We start from the raw sequence: 24,032 nt of genomic DNA, 5'->3' as shown, positions 1-24,032 counted from the left end.
CCCGTAACGGGGAAAAGTTGAAAAATTAATACTTTTATAATTTTCACCCAGTAGTTAAATTTACTCAAGGTTCCGGAAGAATTGATCATTAAGTTAAGGCCTTTGTTGCCTCAATCTTTGTAATATTTGATTCATTCAACAAAAAAAGTTCACAATTTTTTTAGCATTTATTAAATCTTTTTTCTAAGGTGATAGAAAAAGAACTAATTATATTTTTGAATTTTGCGAATAAGTAAATAAGTACTGAAAAATACTGGAAAAATGTGAATTAATTTGCCAAAACAAACGAAGCTCGTTTTCAAGTAAAAATAAACCAAAATAGATATCTAAACACGAAAATAAAAAAAAGAGGAAAATTAAACTATTATCAGTTTTTGGAAGCCATACTCGTTCGATTTCAACTAATTATTAATTACTAAAATTTAATTTTTTGAATTAATTTTATTTTGTGATATTCTGAAATTTGAATGTATCTTCTTAACTTAATCGTCTGGTAAGTTTATATAAATTTAGGATATAAAATTGAGAAAAAAATGTATTCGCTTTTGATGTTAATCATATCTGTTTTTATTTTGTTACTTTATGAAACAAAATCAAAAATCGGATTTCGTATGCATAAAAAAGTGACAACCATGTTTCAAAGAAAGATAAGAAAGTTAGACTGCCAGTGGAAGTCCTAACCTCATCATACTAGTATAGGAAATTTTACTGCATTTCTTACTGTAGAAGATAATAAAAGACTTATCGTCTTTCTATCATATTAAGAAAAGCAAAGATCTTATAATCCTTAAAACATTACAAAAAATTCAGAAAAAGTTGAAGAATACTGGTAGTCCTATAATTTCGTGAATTTATAATCCATGGCAATTTTCTCGTTTTCTTCTATTTAGCTAGAACGAAAACAAATTGTTAAAACTACTTCTACCTTTTTGTTTTTTTTTCAAACTTGTCATATTTCTTGAATTTTAAAATGAAATGAAGAATTTGGAACTTCAGAAGTTAAAGCAGATCAAAAATTCATTACCATTGACTCGTGTAAATTCAGGCGAAGGCGGGCACATTACTGACAATTTTTCTTTCACATTTGCACTACTTAGCTGAAATTTTTGAAGTGTACTGTACAGTAGACAAATGATTGGCCGATTTAAAATAAACACTTTGAACAATCCAGCAAAATTTTTCGGTGAAATTCGGCCCAAGATTTGCTAGCTATGGCTGTTTGAGTTTGGAGGACTGATTTTTTTTCAACCTACCTCTTTTTTGTTTGATAAACACTCCCACGGAGTGGAAAATATTGAAAATTCAAAAGTACATCAACTATTAAAGTTTCTTAGTTTTTATAGAAATTCAAGCGTTTTTTTGTGTATTTTGTAACGGTTTTTTGCAAAAAACCATTCTAAACAGTTTAAAATGTTGTGTTACATGGGAAAAAAATACTTTTTTATATTTTTGATGTATTTGCAAGTATCTACTTGAAAAAATATGTGAAGAATTTTGATAAACAGAACAAGTTGAAATTTATTCTCAATTCAGTACAGCCAATGCATAAGAAAAATTTGAAATTCAATATTGATATTAAATGTTAAAGGCTTGAAAATTTATTTTGAACTTCAGTGTTTAGTGCATAGGATCAGATCAAATTTCCTTAAAAATCGTAAGAAAAAAATGAGCACTTTTTTTCTGTTACTTAGTCAATCGGCCTTAACGGTGAAAAACGGCCTTAATGATGTTTCAAGTAAGATCATCGCAAGATTATAAAATTTTGATAGACGGATAGAAAGTTTCAAGAAATGAAATTTTAGGGTGGCAGCCAAATGGGTCATGTCGAATTTTTCAAACCACAAATACACAATTTGTAGATTGGCCCACAAAAACTTACCTGTGCAAAATTTCAGCCCAATCGAGCTTCATAAAGGAGTGCTTCTAAAAGCGCATAAAATTTCGGTTTGTTACTCTTAAAAAACACCAAAAGGGGACAAAAAAAAATCAGAGAAATCGAAATTTCAATTTTGATTTCAAGCGGCTTAGAGATGCACAATTCGTTAAAATCTGGTCATTTATCGAAAAAAAAAATCTTTTTTTTTTATGTCAAAATCGACTTTAGAGTTTTAAAAACTTCGTTAGGGGAGACCAAAGGAAATGAGGAAATTCGGAATCATAATTTTGATGCCAAATAACTTAAAAATGCATGAAACACCGAGATCTAATGTTGTACAGTTATTTTTTTTTTAGATTTCCTTTGGTACGTCTTTTACGTAATTTTTGAAATTCTAAAGTCAATTTGAAATAAAAGTTTTAATCCAAATAACACCAGATTTTGACTTCTTATCCATTTTTTAATCACTTGGTATCAAAATAGAATATTTAATCTCCCATTTGGCGATTTTTTAAGATAAAAATCCGAAACACTGAGCGCTTTGAGGCACCCCTAAATCAAGTATGATTGGCTGTAATTTTGCACAGCTCAGTTTTTTGGGCAAATCTGTAAAATGTATATGATCGGCAAAGTTACCCAAAAATTCGATTTTCGGTGATTTTAACCCATAAATTTCCATTTATTTAATTGAAAAGTCTTGAGGAATTGGGCATTTTTTTAAACTTTTACTTGAGGAATATTTTTTAACATAGTAAATCTAATCGCATTTTTCCGATTCAAATTTAGAAATTGAAAATGTATATTGATATAAAAAATCATTGTACAATTGTTCATTGTACAAAATATTAAAAACCTGAGCAATCTGGGAAAATTTGTTCAAAATTCTGTGAATTTATAGATTTTTCATTTTAAAGTCATTTGGCACCAAAATTAAAATTTCGATTTTTCTGATTTCCTATTGTGTTTCTCCTTTGATGATTTTGAAGATAAAAATACGAAATTTTGAGCGTTTTTAGACAGCCCTAAGTAAAGTCCAACTGAGCTGAAATTTGGCACAGGTCAGTTTTTGGGCCATTCTGTATTTATAATGAATAGAGTCGGTTTTCAAGATTCGTTCATTTTAAACCGGGGTTGCTCTTATTTTTCAACTTTCTTGAAATCCAGCTCCCAACCTCTAATGTTGATTCAATCAATAACACATTCTATGCTCACAGAATTTTACCTCAATCAGAAAATTGTAAGGTGATTCAAGAAAAATGTAAAAATGTTTGATTTAAAGCTTCAGTGTCGAAAAATAATTGCGCTGCAGAATAAGATTGATCCTAGGTCAAGAACAAGTTCCCATGCCAATTTTGGGCCACGGGAAAGGGTCGCTCAACGAGTTTGAAGTTTGTATGGGAATTTGAGACATTTTGTTCGAAAGGAACATGAAAAATCAGTTCTTCATCATTAACTTTGGTTTCTTTTGGCCGATTTCTTTTAATAATAGCTTAAATTATGACAAATATTCATTCATGCATGACATTGATGAAAACCTGATTTTTCATGTTCCTTCCGAACAAAATGTCTCATTTACCCATACAAACTTCAAGCTTGTTTATTGACCCCTTCCCGCGATTGATCTAGCCCAAAATTGGCATGAGAACTTGTACTAGGCCGTTCCCACGCATGCAGCGCATAACATTTCACAGGTTTAAAATTTCCCATACAAATTTGGAGCAGTTTACTCCAGATGCACTCTCTGGAGCCACCATAAATGGCCAAAATATTGATTTCTCAAGTACTTTTCAAAAAATTTCAAATATATTTTTTAGGAATAGTAACAAGAACGCAAACAAAAAGGTCATTGAAGAATTAATTTTTGTTATTCGGAACGAACTTTTGAAGATGTCGTTAGAAGTGAACATTCTTTAAGTTTCCCAGAGTTATATTTTATGGAGATTTTCTGAGTACGTTTGAACTGCATTTTGGATCGGTCAGATTTCCTATTTTGTTACACCATATTCTTTTCTCTAATTTAATTTCCCGTGTTGAAAGCCGTTCATTGCAATCCATTAAAACCAACTAAGAGGGACAAATCGCATTGTTGGAGCCACTGATTGAGACACCATTCAGGTTCAATTTATCACCAACAACAAAACGAAACTTCCTGGTCACTTCTTTTCAGATGGACACCGTAAACAAATTCTTGAAAATTTTCATTTGAAATTGTAAATAAAATCAATGGTTTTTTTTTTCTAGAAATGAATTTTTTTTAATGAACCTTATTCTTGGTGATATTTTGTTGTTGTTTTATCTTAATATTTTTAATTTTTTCAACGTGTAAGCCTCACAGTCATAGTGTTTCGCTTTCCACGGTTCGAAAAGCAAACAAGTGAACCACCCCACGGCGGAAGGGAAAAACACGCGAACTGATCCACCTAACACTGGCATACACTTACAAACGCTGAAAGGGACCTTCGTTTCCTGGAAACTGAGAGCGAGTGTCCTGACCGCAGGACGATTTTCTTTCCAACCCCAAATTCAATGAAACCAGTCAGTAACCAGTAGCTTCTGCAACTGGTCTGGGGTTCTCGTCAATCCGTGACAGCCGGGCAGCTTTCACTAACAGCACGGACTGAATGACTGACCCACGACCAAGTCTACCAGCAAGAAGGGCCATGAATCATTGATGAGGTGCCGGGGGTTTTAATGAGATCAAATTATTTGGAGCGTGCTTGAGATTCCGTTTTCGCTGCTGTTATCGTCGCGAGTCGATGGAAAGGTTTCGTTTGGACCTAGACTGGAGCTGGCTTATGCCTTCCTTCAGATGGGGGGAAAAATAAAGCGCGGGAAATGGTTCGCTTCCTGAAGGACATCCGGGCACGATTTCTGATAATCCCGGAAAGCTTTCGAAACAGGTGAAGGTCACGTTGATTTTGAATATCAAACGAATAAATAAGAAGCTTTTTTGGGGAAGGCGATAAAAATCAAAGGTTGTTTGGAAATTCGAGTTGATTATTTTGCTGTGTCAAGGAAAGTTGGGGCGATTTGAATATGGACATAAATCTGTTAAACCCTCTTGGAAGAAACTTCTGGAATTAATTTCAGGAATTTATACTTGTTAGATACAGTCAATTTGACACTTCTGACTAAAACCTTTATATCTCTTTTGTTTCTCAACCGAATTGTTAAAAATTTACATTTTAAAAAACCTCGTGATGTTCTCCAGACAATATGAGATATTCGAACTCTGGAAAAAAAAGTCCAAAAACATACTTAAAAAAATCTATAGACCAGCTACGAAATGCTCAAAATATTTTCACGAAGTGATAAAGATAGCTGAAATAAGAAGCTATATATTTATTCGAATTTTTTTTATGATAGTGACCACAAAAAAGTAAAAAAAAAATGTGTACAACATGAACTTTTCAATCAGTGAAATGTAAAAATTGTTTTAGTCACCGTAGATAGATTTTAAAATGTGGATTGAAAAGTTGTCATTTTTGTCATTTTTGCCATTTAAGTCACTTTTGTCATTTTTGTGATTTTTGTGATTTTTGTCATTTTTGTCAATTTTGTCTCATTGTAATTTTTGTAATTTTTGTAATTTTTGTAATTTTTGTAATTTTTGTAATTTTTGTAATTTTTGTAATTTTTGTCATTTTTGTCATTTTTGTCATTTTTGTCATTTTTGTCATTTTTGTCATTTTTATCATTTTTGTCATTTTTGTCATTTTTGTCATTTTTGTCATTTTTGTCATTTTTGTCATTTTTGTCATTTTTGTCATTTTTGTCATTTTTGTCATTTTTGTCATTTTTGTCATTTTTGTCATTTTTGTCATTTTTGTCATTTTTGTCATTTTTGTCATTTTTGTCATTTTTGTCATTTTTGTCATTTTTGTCATTTTTGTCATTTTTGTCATTTTTGTCATTTTTGTCATTTTTGTCATTTTTGTCATTTTTGTCATTTTTGTCATTTTTGTCATTTTTGTCATTTTTGTCATTTTTGTCATTTTTGTCATTTTTGTCATTTTTGTCATTTTTGTCATTTTTGTCATTTTTGTCATTTTTGTCATTTTTGTCATTTTTGTCATTTTTGTCATTTTTGTCATTTTTGTCATTTTTGTCATTTTTGTCATTTTTGTCATTTTTGTCATTTTTGTCATTTTTGTCATTTTTGTCATTTTTTTGTCATTTTTGTCATTTTTGTCATTTTTGTCATTTTTGTCATTTTTGTCGTTTTTGTCATTTTTGTCATTTTTGTCATTTTTTTCGTTTTTGTCGTTCCAATAAACAAATTTCTAATTTTAAAAGCCGAATTAAATTCAAAATTCATAACAAAACGCTCGACGTCAATCAACTTCTCAAATGTTAAAGCTTTCTAACACCTCTCCGTTTGATGCTTCGTAATCAGCTTAATGAACCGTGATCGGTTGCTTTCCGAAGACCAAATTTAAATCAACATTGCTTGCGGTCTTCGGTGCTGAAATCGTCCCCCTAAAGCGTCTTTCATCGCGCTCGAAGTGACATAAGCGTCTCAATCCGTTGCAAACGATGACGATGGCGACGATAACGAGAAAAGACGACGACGGCGAGCCACCGCCATTAAAGTTTTCATTCATAACATTGAAGCTGCTTCCAGGAGTAAGTAAGTGAAGAAAGTTACTGGTGATGGAATTCGTTTGAGCTGTCAATTTTCCGAGTAATCTTCAATCAATCAATGGGGCGCGTGCTCGGCGTCGTCGTTAATGAGGGTGGCTTTGGTTGAAATGAAAACACGTTTCCGCGACAAAACGATAACACATTGTTATGACACTTGGTTCATGGTTGAATGGAAACTCGGGGACAAAAGATGGAAGTTCACTGGTTTGATTCAACAGAGTTGATGAAAAATCATCAACTTGTTTGGTGGTTCAGCGGAGTAATGAACCTGGTTGAAAATAAATATCTACAGTTCTTACAGGGGCTCCAGAGAGAAACTCTCTTTTTCTCTCCAGAGAGAAAACCACAAAACATTAAGATTTTGAAGTCTTTTTCCTAAAGAATTTATTTGAAAACATATGAATACAACTTGAGAAATCAATTTTTTGAACATTTATGGTGGCTCCAGAGAGTGCCTCTGGAGCCACGATGAAAAAATGGAGCTTGGTATCTAATATCACTTGAGGTTAGTCTTCAAATTTTCCGTTGTTAAAGCATAATGCGAGCAGATAAAATTATGGATTAATAATGGAAACCTTACCGAAAATCTTATTCCCTATCTGATCCGATAATGTTCTGACCGCACACGCAAGAATAAATCAAACTTAAGCTCGCATTTTTTCTCCCATAATTTCTTGCCAGGAAACCCCTTTTCTGCGGCAAATAATAATTTATTCACCGTTAAAAAACACCTTGAAGAAAAGTCCTCCCCTAAATTTGAAGAAGAAGCACCGCTCTTCCTTATCTGCAACGAAAGTTCTTACGTTTTAATTAGGGTTTCTGCCGCCCAGCAGGGTTGCGGCGAAGCGTGTCCGAAATGCTCCAGCTGCCAGCATGAGAAACTCACCTGCTCGGCGAGGATGCGGTAGTCTGCTGAACTTTTACTTCTGCTTGCTTAAATTTTTACCAACGGCGAAGATAAGGATTACGCCTGACGGGGTTCGGCGAATGAGGGAGAGTTGAAAGCAAATTTTTGCTGAAGGTGGAACTTTAAAGGAAAAAAAAAATGTGGCACGCATTTTGGAGAAAGTTCGGAAGATTAAGGCAACAGCAAAAATGATGGTTAACTCAAACCATCAAGAAAGAAGAAATGGTTTGGTAAAAATTGCTTACCTATAGATTTCAGTTCAAATTCAACATATTTTAATCGATTCTTAGTAAATTTTACATGTCTTTAAACTAGGAATCGAGTAAAAAAAAATTAATGGTAAAAATTATCTCACGCAATACTTAAAGTATTTGAGCAGAATTCATTGAGCAACACACTCTTTTAAAAATGAACCTACCATCCTTCGTTCCAATTTCTTAGTTTTAGAAGTTTTGAACATTCCAAAAACAATTTTTTTTAAAGTTCATGAATAAGTACCTACTTTTGGGTTCAAATTTTACATTTGTATTCTTTATTAGCTTCAGCTAATTATCAGCTTCAGAAAAAAAACTAAAACGTTTGTGTTTAAAAAAGATTGGAAGGGGTTTTTTTTACTATTCATGTGATATTTTTCCCTGGGGTTGGAAACCAGAGGATGACGAGCAAAAAACAGCTCCTTAAATGATGAGTTTTTTCGACCCAACGCCTGAACATAACATATTTTTTCAAAAAAAAAAAAATGTAGCCAAACTTTCCCGAATATAATTTATGAAATTGTTAGATTAAAAAATTTAAATCAATTACTACATCATTTATAATGAATACTTCAACACAAATATTTCAAATTTTGGCTTAGATAATAAAAATGCAGTTTACATACATTAATAAAATTACTTAGAACAAAATTCAAATCAGGCATTTAATTTAAATATAAAACACCATTAAAAGATATAAACCGAGTCATGAACAAAGAATCAAAAATGATAGTTCCAAAAATAAGTTTTAAAACAAATATATTATAGTCATCCAAGATTTAAAAAAAAATTCAGTATAAGATTTTTTAAAATTATTATTCAGTATGGCTTTCTTAAGTATTTTTTTCATTCATTGGAAACTATATTTTATTTATAGATTCGAAACTTGAAATCAGGATGTTGTTAAAAGGATTTTCCAAACAGTGAAAAATAAATTGTTTAATGTCAAAAATACAATTTGTCTATATTTAAGAATTGATTCTTGTGTTTTAAGTTTTCTTTTCATTGGTATGCAAAACAATAGTTTAAAATCGTTTTTCTTTCTTTCGATTCTTGTTTTTTATTTATTTTGTTCATTAGTTGATCCTTTATTAGATTTTTTGTGAAAAAAAAATCTTAAGTTTGATAGACTTTTTATACAAGGACTAGTAAACGATGAGAAGTAAAAAGTAGTTGTTTTAATTTTGCATTTTTTTTACTCTTTCTATCAAAAGGTTTTTTCCCTACTAGATAATTTTTTTTGTTCAGTTTTCGAGCTGCGAAACAATCATTTCTATGATTGTTTCGTGTTTTTGCGACAACTTTACGTAAAAACCAATTGAAATCTAATAATTTGAAGTATTTTTTTTACCGTATGACATTTTGACGCCTTTTATTTCAGCTATACTCAAAAAATTCTCGAAGAGTGAGAGTGAGCCCATTATAGAGCAAAACATGTCGAAGCAAATTTTGATGTTTGGATAAAAATCCGTAAAAATCGGTTTGAAATCGGTGTGTTTTGCCAAAAATCGGTAATCGGTATCGGATTCTTGGTCAAAATTTTGCCCAAAAATCGTTATAAATACCGGAAAATCAGTATGTTTGGCATCGCTAGTGCTATCGTCAATAGTCTTACATGCCAAAGTCATAACTAGGTAGAATAATGTGAGAAAACAAGACGAACATTTGTCATTGTGTACTATGGTTAAAAAATATAAGAGTTAGCTCGATAAAGAATAACGAGAGTAAATTTGTTCGAACAGACGTGTCTTCGTCAATAGTCTTACATGCTGAAGTCAGTTTTGTGAGACATGTTGTCGAGTGAAAGTGAATTGGAAAGAACGTAGGATGGTGCTGCCCGACACGACAATCAAATTTAGATCAAAGTCTTGATTTGTTTTTTCAATTTTTTTTATATATTTCTAAATCCTTCGGAGGATGAATGCCAAAGCCGGTTACAGTCCTCTAAAATTAGGCAACATAATTAGAATGGAATAGAACAGGGATGAGCAACGCGCGGCCTTCGAGGCCCGCGAAGTTTTTTCTAATTTCCTTTATTTTTCCAACTTTTTTCTTTGATAGATTGTAAGAAAACACTTGTACATACTAAATTTAAAAAACTCATGTCAATAATGTCGTGATGCCATTGTCGAGATTTCACGATTCTTATGAATCTCAATTCAGAGATTCATTCAGACACGTCTTATACTCACAAGAATAGGTCAATGACTGATTTTATTTTATTTGTTTTGCCTATATTGTTGCTAAAATAACAAACGGTTCCACACTCCACAGACATTAATTTTATTTTATTTATCTGCAGTGTTGCTAAACAGTTATTATTTTATTTTATTTTTATTTAAATATTATTTGTTTTCTGCATATCCTTCATCTTATCCCTACAAATAACTTGCTCCACAGTCATTCAGATGTCTTGATGATACTTTTTTCTAGCTTTTAAATGATTCCGAGCAATATTATTAAAAGGCGAAACACAATATTTGATTTTTTTTATTCAGATGACATTTTTTTTCATGTTTTTCAAATATCACATTAAAATTAAAAAAAAAACATGAAAGCAGACCGGGAGAACAAACAGAAAATCAGAAGGCTACAGATTATCACTGGCATTTCAAATTCCGTTGCATATATTTTGGCAAAAAAAATAATATCATTAACCATTAATTTTCGTTCATGAATATTGAGAGTTCTTGGTCGAAATAGGATTCTAAATAACATGACTCATAATATGTGGTTTGTGGTTTGACTGCATAAAATTGCAACGGCTATTTTCAGAAATTTCATCGCAAAATCATGCCACACATTGATAAATTTTAACATTTTTTTAAAATAAGCAATCCACATTATCTTAGTTAGATTAGTTGAAAAACCCCGATACCAGTGATATCTGAATTTATTATGAATGAAATCTGTAAAATTTATCTAGAATCAATAATGTGAATTGTCATTTTTTGCGAAATTCGTTTGAAAATCAAAATTTTTTCTCAAAAAACCTTATAAAGAATTTCAATGCAATGATCTAATACGGAACTTCAAATTAATAAACTGTTTTAACATCGCTTGTAAGAGATGGAATTTACGTAAATAAACTTCGGCAACTTCCAATGCTAAGGAGACAGGGATTCCTCTTAAAACTTTAAATATATTTTTTATACTATTTGTCATCGCTATGATCTATTCACTATATAGCCTTTGACTTTTGAATGTAAATTATGGAGAAGAAAACCATCTGTTTGATAAAAAAAAAAATGGTTTTAAATAAACCGTTTTAACTATTATGCCATTATTAACAAAGGGAAGCAAATAATGGCTGTCCAGAGAGGGAAAATAGGGAAATTCTTTTTGCACTTCGGAAAACCCTTCAAAAGGCGATACAATTTTTCTAATTAAAAAATAGCATTGAAGTTTAACTGGTATATAAAAATCACGATTAAGAAGTGGAACTTGGACGAAATTTGTTTATAAATCGATGAATTTGTTCAACGCTTAATTTTAATTAGAATTATGAATTAAAAAAATTGGTCTTTTTTCATTAGTAGGGAAAATTGGGCCTTCGGGAAAAATTTAATTATGAAAAAAAAAATTATAATCAAGAAATTTCGAAAAAGATTCAACCCCCAAAGCTTGGAAGGGAGTGATATTGAAAACAAAAATATCTCCCCAAAAGAATATGAAAATATGAGAGAGGTAGTTCAATTCGAATGATTGTTCTTAGAGAACAGTTCAAACTTGTTTTAAGCATTACAAAGGCCTCGATAATTTTGTGATAAAAAAGCGAATAAAAGGATGTCTCTGTTGCAATGTTAGCAAAAAGTTAAAATCAACTGACAAATTTCCGTAAAAACTAGCTGAGAATTATTGATGTACCTTTTCTCTTTTCTTTTTCAGTTTTAATTAGAAAAAATTGCTATTTCTCCATAACTATCCATGCAGCTTTACAAATTGTTATGTGATATTTTGTTGTGTGGTATTTTAAGTGCGGCCCACCGGAAAGATTGATAATTCGAATTGGCCCGTTGGTTCAAATGGTTGCTCACCCTTGGAATAGAATATGTAAAATTTTCTCACAATGTACGAGAAAAATAATCTTTGTTAAAATTAAAACTTTTTCAGGCTTGAAGTACTTAACCTAATAACAACTAATATACCTTAAAAGAGGTCGAAATGAACAAGAAATTGAATGCCTTCTTGAGCAGTTATCAAAAGCTTTAAAATGATATAAAAACTTCGTTACATCAATTCTTATCAGGCTGAAAAATTTATTTCGATTGTTCGATTAACAATTTTATTCTGTTTTTACTCTCCATAAAATCTGATTTGAAAAGTTTTTGAATTTACACAAATATAGACTGTTCTGAACATTATAAAGACACTTTCATTTTTAAATAAAAGAAACAATGATTTTTTTATCATCCCATTCTCAAGCACATTGCATAATATTGTTTTCTTTAGATTTATAATTCATTCAGCATTAGTTTTTGTACGGTAGGCAAGTTTTCTTACTTTCCTTTTTATACTACTCATCAGCTTCTGCACAGTGCTTTAATCGACCATTTGTTCAACTTAAGGCCAATTTTTCTTGAGTTTTTCAACACTATGCGCCTATTTTCATGTATTTCCTCAGATTTGCCTTCGTCAAAGCCCAAAAAGTTTCGATTTGACGAATCATACAGAGTTTTATAGTCGAGTTTCATCATTCATGATAACGCAATCCGATTTCTTGGTCGGAAGTTTGTTGTAGAGTTTCCGAGCTCTCGGTTTTACGGATTCAGCCTGTTTGGCACTTCTTTTTGTCTATTTTTGCTTCCAATGGGTCTGAAGTCCAAATCTCTCTCGGAAAATCTGCGAAAATAGGCACTGTTTTTCACACTTTCTCAACGCAGTTTGAACCGCTACGACACTCACACCTTCTATCTAAGTAAGAAATCTTCGAGTGGTCTTTCAATCAGAAAGAAAGACCTTTCAAAGATTTCTTCTCGAAATTCGACAAAAACTGACAACGCTCCCTTGGATATAAACAACAGTACGCAGCCAAAATTTGATTATGCGATTTTTAAAATGACTGTTATTTTTTAGTGTATCTGTAATCATCGGAACAGTTTATATGTCTCCGAGGTTAAAACCGAATGAAACAAACCTTTTAAATGTTCTGTATAATTTATTCAGAATACATTCCAAAAACTCTCCCGGTGGTTTTGAAGAATTTTTCCTGCTTTGGAAGAATTATTAAAGATGATTTTCAATACTTAATAGAACAGAATCTACCATCGAATTATAGTGTCTCCTTTAAAGTTTATTCAATACCAGTTAAATTCTCCCTCTCTATACTCAGTTCGTTTTTTAATCCGAAAACCTAAAACAACACATCAAAAACGTTATTTTCAGACAAAAAAAAAACAAATTTACATTCAAAGAATAAAAGCCCAAAATTGTGAGTCTTAAATTGGGAAGCTAGATATTTTATGAAAATTAAAGTATAAAAATGTAGAGATGACCGGACGATATTATAGATAACACAGCTCGAAAAATAAGTTAAACATGACGAATGCTTTCAATGTTTGCAAAAATTACAATGATATAATTTTGATCTAAGATCGTTGAATTTTATTGTGAACATGTTTATATTACTTAATTTTTAGACATTTTAACCTCAATTACTGGCAAAAAAGTTTGATGATTTTCATGAATGATTGTAGTTGTAGATTATTATTTGTGTTTTCGTTCTAATCTATCCTAGAAACGATTTCCAGGATGCGTTTGAAAAAAAAAATTTTTGCAACTGGTGGCACATTCGCTGTCACTGTAGAAAGACTGGGTTTTCCCATGAAATTCTGTGTTCGATGCAATTTTCATCATCCATTCTCCCTGCCCGTTTCACAACATTTTCCCGGAACTCACAGAGACGGGGCCTTTTCAAACATTCTCGAACGGTCATAAACCGGCTACTTTCGGTTTAGGAGGAAAAAAATGCAAACAACACTAGGGCCGGCCTTGATTGCATTAAATGCACTTTCCTGCTGGGTCGACGGATGAGAAAAAGTGGTGTTCGATTCTGACGAAGGCACGTGTCGAATATGCATCCAAGTTTCTGATCCTGTGTATTGTTCTAGTATTAAAATCCATGACAACTGGAATGATTTTGAGATGAAAAGGAAATTAAAATCTAGGAGATTTTTTTAAAATTGTTGATTCTCAGGAACTTTTAAACAAGTCCTAACCAGCCAAGCTGCCATTGCAATTACAAGTTTCATTATGGTTGCTTATTGATTATTGATTTTTAATTATTCTCGCCATGATGCCACACCGGACTTCCAGGACCAGGACCAGCTGGATGGATTTTCCGGCGAGAAAATGCAATCCACTCGGCTACGTTTGATAACGTTGTTTGGTTGCTTGGGGAAAGGGGGGATGATGATGATTATGATGTTCAGAGTTCGTTGTGTGTGTTTCTCAGCCCAGTCCAACTCTATGGAGCCACTTTACATTTGCTCCCACCGCCCCCCCGAAGGGCATTGCTTACAATTACAAACGGGACTTGGTCGTCGTCGTCTTCGCTAATGAGTATCGTATTTCACTTTAATGTAATTAAATTAGAAGTGCACAGATGGATGATCTGTCAAATGGGTCGTTAAAATTTGCCACCGTTAGCATTCCCGGTGTTTAGTCGCGCTTAGATGCAACATCTCTAATTGACTGGTGCCAATTTAAGGGGGAGGTAATTTGAAACAGGGACGACACAGGTAATGACTTGTTTGTCGAAATGTACTGAACTCTTCCATTAGGAAAAGGGAAAACAGCTGTCAGTTGAGTGTTGTTTGCTCTCAAATCAATTAATGAATAAATAAGAAAAAAAAACTTAAGTCTGAAATATCAAATAACGAAAAGAACTTGATATGAAAAATTTAAATGACCAATCTTTATTTATTGTTGCCTAAATGTTGTCTTTTTTTTTAAATAATGAAATTTGTTATTTATTTTTTATTTTTTAACAATTATGTCATTTTGTCATATTTGTCATTTTTGTCATTTTTGTCATTTTTGTCATTTTTGTCATTTTTGTCATTTTTGTCATTTTTGTCATTTTTGTCATTTTTGTCATTTTTGTCATTTTTGTCATTTTTGTCATTTTTGTCATTTTTGTCATTTTTGTCATTTTTGTCATTTTTGTCATTTTTGTCATTTTTGTCATTTTTGTCATTTTTGTCATTTTTGTCATTTTTGTCATTTTTGTCATTTTTGTCATTTTTGTCATTTTTGTCATTTTTGTCATTTTTGTCATTTTTGTCATTTTTGTCATTTTTGTCATTTTTGTCATTTTTGTCATTTTTGTCATTTTTGTCATTTTTGTCATTTTTGTCATTTTTGTCATTTTTGTCATTTTTGTCATTTTTGTCATTTTTGTCATTTTTGTCATTTTTGTCATTTTTGTCATTTTTGTCATTTTTGTCATTTTTGTCATTTTTGTCATTTTTGTCATTTTTGTCATTTTTGTCATTTTTGTCATTTTTGTCATTTTTGTCATTTTTGTCATTTTTGTCATTTTTGTCATTTTTGTCATTTTTATCATTTTTGTCATTTTTGTCATTTTTGTCATTTTTGTCATTTTTGTCATTTTTGTCATTTTTGTCATTTTTGTCATTTTTGTCATTTTTGTCATTTTTGTCATTTTTGTCATTTTTGTCATTTTTGTCATTTTTGTCATTTTTGTCCTTTTTGTCATTTTTGTCATTTTTGTCATTTTTGTCATTTTTGTCATTTTTGTCATTTTTGTCTTTTTTTGTCATTTTTGTCATTTTTGTCATTTTTGCTATTTTTGCTATTTTTGTCATTTTTGTCATTTTTACCATATTTGTCATTTGCAATGAAATTTCTTGATGCATGGTGTTTTTGTCTAATGAATGAACTTTCCTGCTCATGCTCTTCTCTTACCTGTTGCTTACATTCACCTGCAACCTTAACGCTACTTGCACACGACCTTAATACAACAACAAAAACTAATTATCTTTTCCCCTTAACAAAAAAAGGACCGACAAAGCCTCCAGTCCTCCATTTTGTACCGTAATGTTTGTCTTCTTCTGTCTCGTTTTTCTTTTTTCGCTTCACCGCCACCATGCGTGTAATTAAAAACTATCAACTCCATCCGGCGACGGGTCAAAAAGAGCAGTATGTCGCTGTTCTTCTTCCGGTTGCACAATCTCCAGCGGGAGGAGGCCAACAAGAAGCGCAAGAAGGCCCAGCAGCAGCAACAGCAGCGGCAGAGGCAACGAAGGGGGGCCAAAGTCTTCCGGGCGCCGAGCAGCAACTCGAGCAGCGGTTTCAGCCACCTCACCCTCGGGCCCTCCCGCCTCTTCGAGAAAACGCCGATGAGCCCCTCCGACAGTCTGGATGAGATCGCGCTGCAGATCCCCAGGTAACATTGGACAGGGTCAAAGTAATAATTTTTATTCCAATAGAATTTATCATTACAGGAAACGATGCCATCCCACAAAAGCCTTATAAATTTTATAAAATAAATTTAATTTTTCAAATGAATTAAACTTTGTGCTTACATAATATTTTTTACAATTTCAGGTAAGCTGGTCAATATTGTTAGAGAAAAACAAACCTAAAATCTGTTGGTAAGTAAATGGGCAACAATAAAAGCGGAATATTTCATGCTAAACAAACGAAAACTGTAAATAAAAGTGTATATCTCCTGCTGATCTTCCAAAACGATTTGATTCAATTTATATGATTTCCCCTGTATCATTGATTTAAAATTTATTAATTAGATGATAAAAAACAAGCAACTTTAGAAGAAGCGATAAAAACAATTTTTTTCTGGAGTAGTTTCTTTCCGGAATTGCCATAAAAATGTTTAAATTTAGTAATAAAACTTCAAGCTTGAAACGCCGCATTTATAAATTAAATTATTATAATTTCTATCGGGTAAGCAGTTGAAAATGAAAAGTTTATGCAATCCAACGCTACAAAATGGTTTATATTAGTATTTTTCTGAGCGAATTTATAGCATATCGATAATAGTACTTCAGTCGCACAAGGTAGTTCAATAGTCGTTTCGAATTTTTCGTTGATTAGCCCTTAAGAACTCCAGGAAATTTTCAAGGTAACTTTAAGGTTTACGATGTACCTTAAAGTTACCTACCTTCTAATCAAGTCTAATCGAGATGGAACGCTTGTCCATAAAAAACAGTAATCGACCAGCAAAGCTCCTCCATTAATTAGTCGCTTATAGTTATTAGAATTTCATCAGCTAATATTACCTTATCGGAAAAAATTTTTATTTTGAATTATAGAGACGAAACAGCCAACAGTTAATAGTCTTTTTCTAATCAAGATATAAATAGTTATTTATGCAACAAGTTACAAAAAGTAGGTATATTTTTTCAGCACGAATCGTACATTTTTCCAATGAGGCTTGCTGAATTGGATAATTATGTCGAGTGCTGAAAAAATCGAGCTAAGCAACGAGTGACATATACATTAGGGTGTCCCAAAATTGCATTACTTCTGGGAATCTGGGGGCTCACCCTCCAAATGGTCGATTAGGATGTGCAGAACAAACTTTTGTATGGGGCCGACTAAAAAAAATCATGTTTAGAGGTTCCGCAAGCGCGATCTTTAAAAAAAGTCCACTTTTAAAAGATTTGATTTTAAATAAATTCTGGGTCCAAAAATTTTCATAAAATTTATATATTTAATATTTTTTTAATTTTGTTTGAGTTAAAAACTACACGTAAAAAATACAAAATGGACCAAATTTTTATCAAAATGTAAAACTAGCAAGCTATTTTCATGGAAAAAAAATTTTTTGGTCCAAAAATTTTGAATTCAATTGACCAAAATGTGTACCAAGCGTAGAATATTTTTAATACCAATGCCATCAAAAGATGCGGATTTTTGTGCACTTAAACTTTGCTGAACAAAACATGTCGTTTGTATCAACGTGTGAACAGCTATTCACGATTTAATGCTTAACAAAAACAACAATTTAGGATATTTTTTATTTAATTTATCAAATTTGTCTTAATAAATACCTACTTTAAAATCAAAATACTTGCAAAAAAGGACTTCGATGGTTAAAGGAAATAATCAGAAGGCCATATGCCGAATTTGAGCAGAATCGGACAACAAGAAGGGGTTGCACTGAATCTAAAGTGTGAAAGGGATTCTGAGACATAGTGTTCTAAAGAAGCATAAAAAACTGGTTTTTCATCATGCATTTTTGTCTTTACCAATCGATTGCTTGATTATAAAGGTTTTATTAAAATTTCAATTAAGACTAACATTTCACTTGAAGACTGCAACTCGATTGGACTTAAAACAAAAAAGTTATGGCTGTTCCAAGATTGTATTTTTGTGGCAAATTGTCGTTTAACACACAATGAGTATGGGAGAGTGGGGAATCATGGGCCACTTTTTTTCGTTGTTCCATAACTTCTTTATTATAAAAGATAAAATGAAAATAAAAAATGGTATGGTTTTCTACATTTTCAAGGTATCATAAGTAATTTTTATTTTATTTTCAATAAGTTATTTTCCCTAAGTTCTGACTGTTTGAAAAAAAGCAATATTTTTTGGATTTTGAAAAATGGTGGGGAATCGTGGGCCACCAAATCCAAATTGACCAAATAACATGCAAAGTTTATGAGTTGACCCAAAACTGTGATTTCCTAATTCATTTCGTTATTTAAAAGCAATTTCAGATGATGAAATAAAAAAGAAAGCTGTGTATGATCGCATAGATTTCAAAACCTGGCTCGCAAACGTTTTGGCAAAATTTCTTATATAGGATGGACAAAATATTTCCCATAACTCTTCATTTGGCATAAGAAAACTTTGCAGATAGGTAAAACGTATTTTAAGTTCTGAATGTGTATAAAAACATAATAATATAGGTGATTCAAGATGTGTGACCCACGATTCCCCACAAGCTATGATTTGCAAATTGGTTGCGTTTGTGTGACTTATTGATGTTTCATCAAAAATTCCTTTTCCACGTGAAAGATCATGACAAAACTAAGATCATAAGCGTATGAGCATATTTTTGTTATGCACTTTAGGTTCCCCATCGATGAAATTAGCGAGTGTTTTTTTAATTATGTAAGTAAATTTTTCTAACTTTTTTTAGCTTGATAAATAAAAGAAGCATATGATGCGTATTTCAGTCAACAACATATGGGAATACATGCTCACGCAAAGCGACGACGATGACAGTTGGTTTGAGATTTTTATCTCAACACACAGCTGAGATATTAAAAGTGGCCCACGTTTCCCCATGGCCCACGATACCCCACTCTCCCCTACTTTTTACTCATTGAGTTTTACAGGACAATTTGTAACCAAAATACAATCTTTGAACAGCCATAACTTTTTTGTTTTAAGTCCAATCGAGTTGCAGTCTTGAGGTGAAATGTTAGTCTTAATTGAAATTTTAATAAAACTTACATAACCAAGCAATTGATTGATAAAGACAAAAATGTATGATGAAAAACCAGTTTTTTATGCTTCTTTAGAACACTATGTCTCAGAATCCCTTTCACACTTGAGATTCAGCGCAACCCCTTCCTGTTGACCGATTCTGCTCAAATTCGGCATATGGCCTTCTGATGACTCCTTTAAGCCATCGAAGTCCTTTTTTGCAAGTATTTTGATTTTAAAGTAGGTATTTATTAAGACAAATTTGATAAATTAAATAAAAAATATCCTAAATTGTTATTTTTGTTAAGCATTAAATCGTGAATAGCTGTTCACACGTTGATACAAACCACATGTTTTGTTCAGCAAAGTTTAAGTGCACAAAAATACGCATCTTTTGATGGCATTGGTATTAAAAATATTCTACGCTTGGTACACATTTTGGTCAGTTGAATTCAAAATTTTTGGACCAAAAAATTTTTTTTTCTTGAAAATAGCTTGCTAGTATTACATTTTGATACAAATTTGGTCCATTTTGTATTTTTTACGTGTAGTTTTCAACTCCAGCAAAATTAAAAAAATATAAAATATATAAATTTTATGAAAATTTTCAACCCAGAATTTATTTAAAATCAAATCTTTTGAAAGTGGACTTTTTTTAAAGATCGCGCTTGCGGAACCTCTAAACATGATTTTTTATAGTCGGCCCCATACAAAATTTTGTTCGGCACATCCTAATCTACCATTTGGAGGGTGAGCCCCCAGATTCCCAGAAGTAATGCAATTTTGGGACACCCTAATATACATACATGTATATAATTCAATGCAAATTTGGAAAAATCCCCTAAAAATTCATTAGACTTTTCGACACTTAATTGCATAGAAAATATTAGCTTAACATAACTCATATCTTATACCCTCATATCCTCCATATTCCTTTCTGATTTATGACTAAACTTAGTGGTTTATTATAGTGCATTTTGAATCTCACAATCGCTGGTTCCTACTCCGTTATTGATCAAGGCCATCAATTTTGTGTAAAGTCCAATAGCAATATATTCTTAATGCACAAAATTCATGCTATCTTCCTTTGAAAAAAATTTTCATTAACGGCGCTGGCTACGTCCTAGTAGTCAATGGGGAAAAAGGAAGGAATGTTAATGGAACATTTTTTACGGTCTAACAGAAATCCCTCGTCTCCCTATGTTCCAAAAGATTATTTTTTAAAATAGAGAAACAAGAACAAACCAGTATCACTAACTATAGAAATCGTCTATACGTATACTAATCAATATTTTGATGAATGTTGCGATTATCGATTTCCTATACTTCCTATGCTTCTACACATTTCCTAGAGAAGTTCTTATTTTAAAGTATGAGGCATTATTTTTTTAACGTTTAAAATAATGATGAGTACTAAGCATGTTTAATTAATAAAACGACGGTAAAAGATTTCAATCAAAGTTCAGTTTATAAAGATAAAAATTATTTCTGGTGAAAAACTCGTTGACGCGAAATTCCTGAAATGTCAATCCAAACAATGATTTAAATTATTGATACAGTTAGTTACAAATAATTGATTTTCTTCATATCGTCACAAAAGGTTCATTTTCAATCAAGGACGAATGAAGTAAGTAAAAGCTAAAAAACACTCGATTGAAATTTTATGCAATTTAAAACTATAATCCTATACCAACACTAGCAACTCTCTGAAACAAGTTATTTTAACACAAAATAGTTTAGATTTTTCAACATTTTCATCAAAATAACATTACCGTTTAAGAACTGTTATATATTTAATGATTTTCTAGACTAAAAATTATGATGAGGATTGAATCCTTATGATTTGTCTATTCAAAATTGTTTCAAAAAAAAAAAATTTTCGAAAAAGAAATGTTGAAAGGGTTTTCTAAAAAGTGAAAGAACTTTGCACTCCAAATTTAAACGATATACCGAAAAAATGCGACTATGAGGGAACTTTTTCATATGCAATTTTAGGAAGATCTTGAAAACTGTTAACTGAATTGTTTGGAAGTTGAAAACTGTTAAAATTCGGCAGAGTATTGAATAAGTTTAAACTATGTTCAAATATGTTGAATTTATCTTGATTATGGAGGGTTAAAAATTTGAAGCTAAATCTTCATTGTATTGAACATCAGATAAGGGACCATTCAAATATTACGAAATGCGTTTAGGGGTGGAAAGCTTGTTACGTTTTGTGGATTTTGTATACAAAATTTGAGACGAATGTGTTACGTAGTTGGGAGATGATTAAAAATTACGTTACGTAATATTTGAACGGCCCCTAACTGTTAGATAAAAAATACAAATTCACAGTTTCTTTTAAGTTGCGGAGGTTTCAAATTGGTAATTTAGTAAAAGAGAATACTTAGTTTGTGTATTTTTTTTGCTGCGGAATCAAGGATCCTCTACCGGAATCAGCAAACAGACCATATTTTTTAGAATTGAAAGAATCTGGACCCTGTTTCTCCATAATTGATCATTCACTTAATACACATAAACTTGATTTTTCAATACTTCATCATCCTTTCTCTGGTTGATTTATCGAAAGTACCGATTTATTTGATTGTTTTTTTTTTCAATATTTTTCAATACTTTTCAAACAGTATAGAAAAAATTTGAAAAATTTTAAGAGTTTGAAAATTTTACGTCAAGTGTACCCGCCGGGTTGATTTAAACTTCACTGAATTGCATTAACATAATTAATTTAATAAAAATACCTAAATAAATTTAAAAAACACATTACCTTCATATCTTAATTGATCTCAGAAAAACGTTGTTAAGATTATTTCAACGGTTTCGTTAATATAAATTGTTGCGATGTAGACACAAAGCAAGAATCTACATTTTTCAAACAAAGTTAAGTAGACAAATGGAGAAATTATTTGATATTCGGTTAAAAAGTGATCCATAACTGTGACTCCATCTCCTAAGTATCTATAACAGGTAACTGAAAAATAAAAGATGCTGATTGTTCTAGCAAAAGTGGAATTTAGAAATACATGTGAATTTTTTTTTAATATGCTCAAGCATCAACGTAGGGATTGGACACTATTAAATTGGGCTTTTATTTGATAAATTAAGATGATTTTTGACATATATAGAATTCTTTTGTCAGAAATAGTGGGAAAAAACAACAATTCTTTATTGCCCGGATTTCATTGATTTATTCAGAAAATAAAAAAAAAAGTATAAATTAAGCTGTACGAATTTTTAATTTCTCCAAAAATAAATTTTTTGAGCTAGTTTTAAAAAAATGATTATAAATGATTTTTTAAAAGCCTTTAAAAGGATTTTAAATCTGTCTCACGGTGTCTCTGGGAGAAAACTTTATTTTTCGAAAATTAGCATCGCTAATTTTTGTACCATTCGGAAGTTGGGACCTTCCCCTTCCATTTAAGCCCAAATTTGAAATAATCCACCGGGGGGTCTAGAACATTTTATTTTTTTGAAGATTTTATAACCTTTTTAACGGGTTTTTCAAAGACAAAATCATACTAATCATTGTGAAAACGCTCGTCTTACCTTTAGCGTAAATCCAACATCATTTGTCATTAATATGATTTTATAAGAAATTTCTCTGGCTACAATTTTGTAGAAGACGTCAAAGTGATACAAATTGAGTGAAAAGAGTTGGAATGTCACAAACAGAGTGATTATTATTTCATTTGAAAAATCTAATAAAACTTCTCACCACTGATGGTACTAAGACCAGAAAAAGTATTCTACGAGCTTAGTTATTGGTTGTGGAGTGTATAAATGTTCAAGACGGTTTATTTACATTAAAAAATCAATATTTTACATAAAATTGATCAGGATTATCTGAAGTTATGAGCATTTGTAGAGTTTATTTTGAAAAAAAATGTATCCTACCTTTCTTGAAAATTTAGTTATTTATATTTTGAGCTTAGTTAGTTTGAATACTTTATGAAAAAACATTTGGGACTAGGGAACAAATTAGATTAACCTCTTACATTCAAGCTCAAATTTAAAATAATTCACCTGGATTTTAAAATCAAACATCTTTGTTGAAAATCTTTTATTCTTTTTTATGATTTCAGAAGGTTTTCAAACTTTTCACTTTTGATTGATTCTAAAACTTTACAATCACAATCAAAAGCATGGTAAAGTGTCATATACAGAATTAAAAAAAATCAATCTATTGTTTTTGCTTGATTGCATAAATAAGTGTTTTTGGAAGCACTTGTTTATGTAAAAATGTGGTCGAATTTAAGTTTTCAAGCTAAAATTCTAGATTCTTCGTTTTTCTCAAAAGTACAAGAACTGAACCTAATGTCTTTCATTGTTTTTTTTTTTTTTTTGATAAAAAGGAAAAAGAAGATTACAAAATTTCAACATCATCTTTGTTTTCAACAATTTGAAGAGATTGATTTGATGTAATACTATTATTTGAAAATATTCTCTCAATTTACTTTAAGTTGTCAGATCTGAAGTTTTCAGATTTTTTTGCGAATTTTTTATATCGTTTTCTGAATATTTTGCATTTGTTCAAATTGATGATTTTCGTTCAAATTTCCTAGAAAAATAAAAAAACATGGCTTTTTATTTGATAGTAAGAAACACTGCACACATTTGTCTCTTGATTCCTGCATTTTTGGCTTTCCCCTGGAATGTTATTTTCTTACTTCTATGAAAACCAAATATAACATCGTGTTATAAACAGTTATTAAAACAGTGGCGGCTACAAATGATTAAAATAATTTTTCTACATATATTTGCCCAGATTAAGCACTTATTTTGAAAAAGTGCCTAACATTGCTTAAAGAATGAAATGAGTTACCAAATTTTCATGTCAAGTAGGTGCCATCTTTTTTATATGGTCGGAACAAATTTGAAATCTATCTTTTGTTATTAGGAGTTGAAACATCACGAGGAAGGAGGGGGGATTCAA

General features: G+C 31.3%; 1 protein-coding gene across 19 annotated transcripts in view; it reads left to right on the top strand.

The window, feature by feature from the left end:
• Positions 1–24,032, top strand: part of LOC129754341 (potassium channel subfamily T member 2) — a 605,891-nt gene that overhangs the window by 305,905 nt on the left and 275,954 nt on the right. For 2 of the 19 annotated variants that reach the window (XM_055750338.1, XM_055750335.1), the window contains one exon: positions 15,846–16,091. The exons of 15 other annotated variants lie outside the window; for them this stretch is intronic. In XM_055750338.1, coding sequence (XP_055606313.1) covers positions 15,847–16,091 — 245 coding nt within the window. In that variant the 5' untranslated portion in view covers position 15,846. Of the gene's footprint in view, positions 1–15,840; positions 16,092–24,032 lie in introns of all 19 variants that reach the window. 2 more of the 19 variants (XM_055750336.1, XM_055750334.1) reach the window with 1 other exon arrangement.

Source organism: Uranotaenia lowii, chromosome 3, assembly GCF_029784155.1.
Source record: "Uranotaenia lowii strain MFRU-FL chromosome 3, ASM2978415v1, whole genome shotgun sequence".
In the NCBI taxonomy this organism is placed as follows: domain Eukaryota; kingdom Metazoa; phylum Arthropoda; class Insecta; order Diptera; family Culicidae; genus Uranotaenia; species Uranotaenia lowii.
This window is presented reverse-complemented; position numbering and strand designations above follow the sequence as displayed.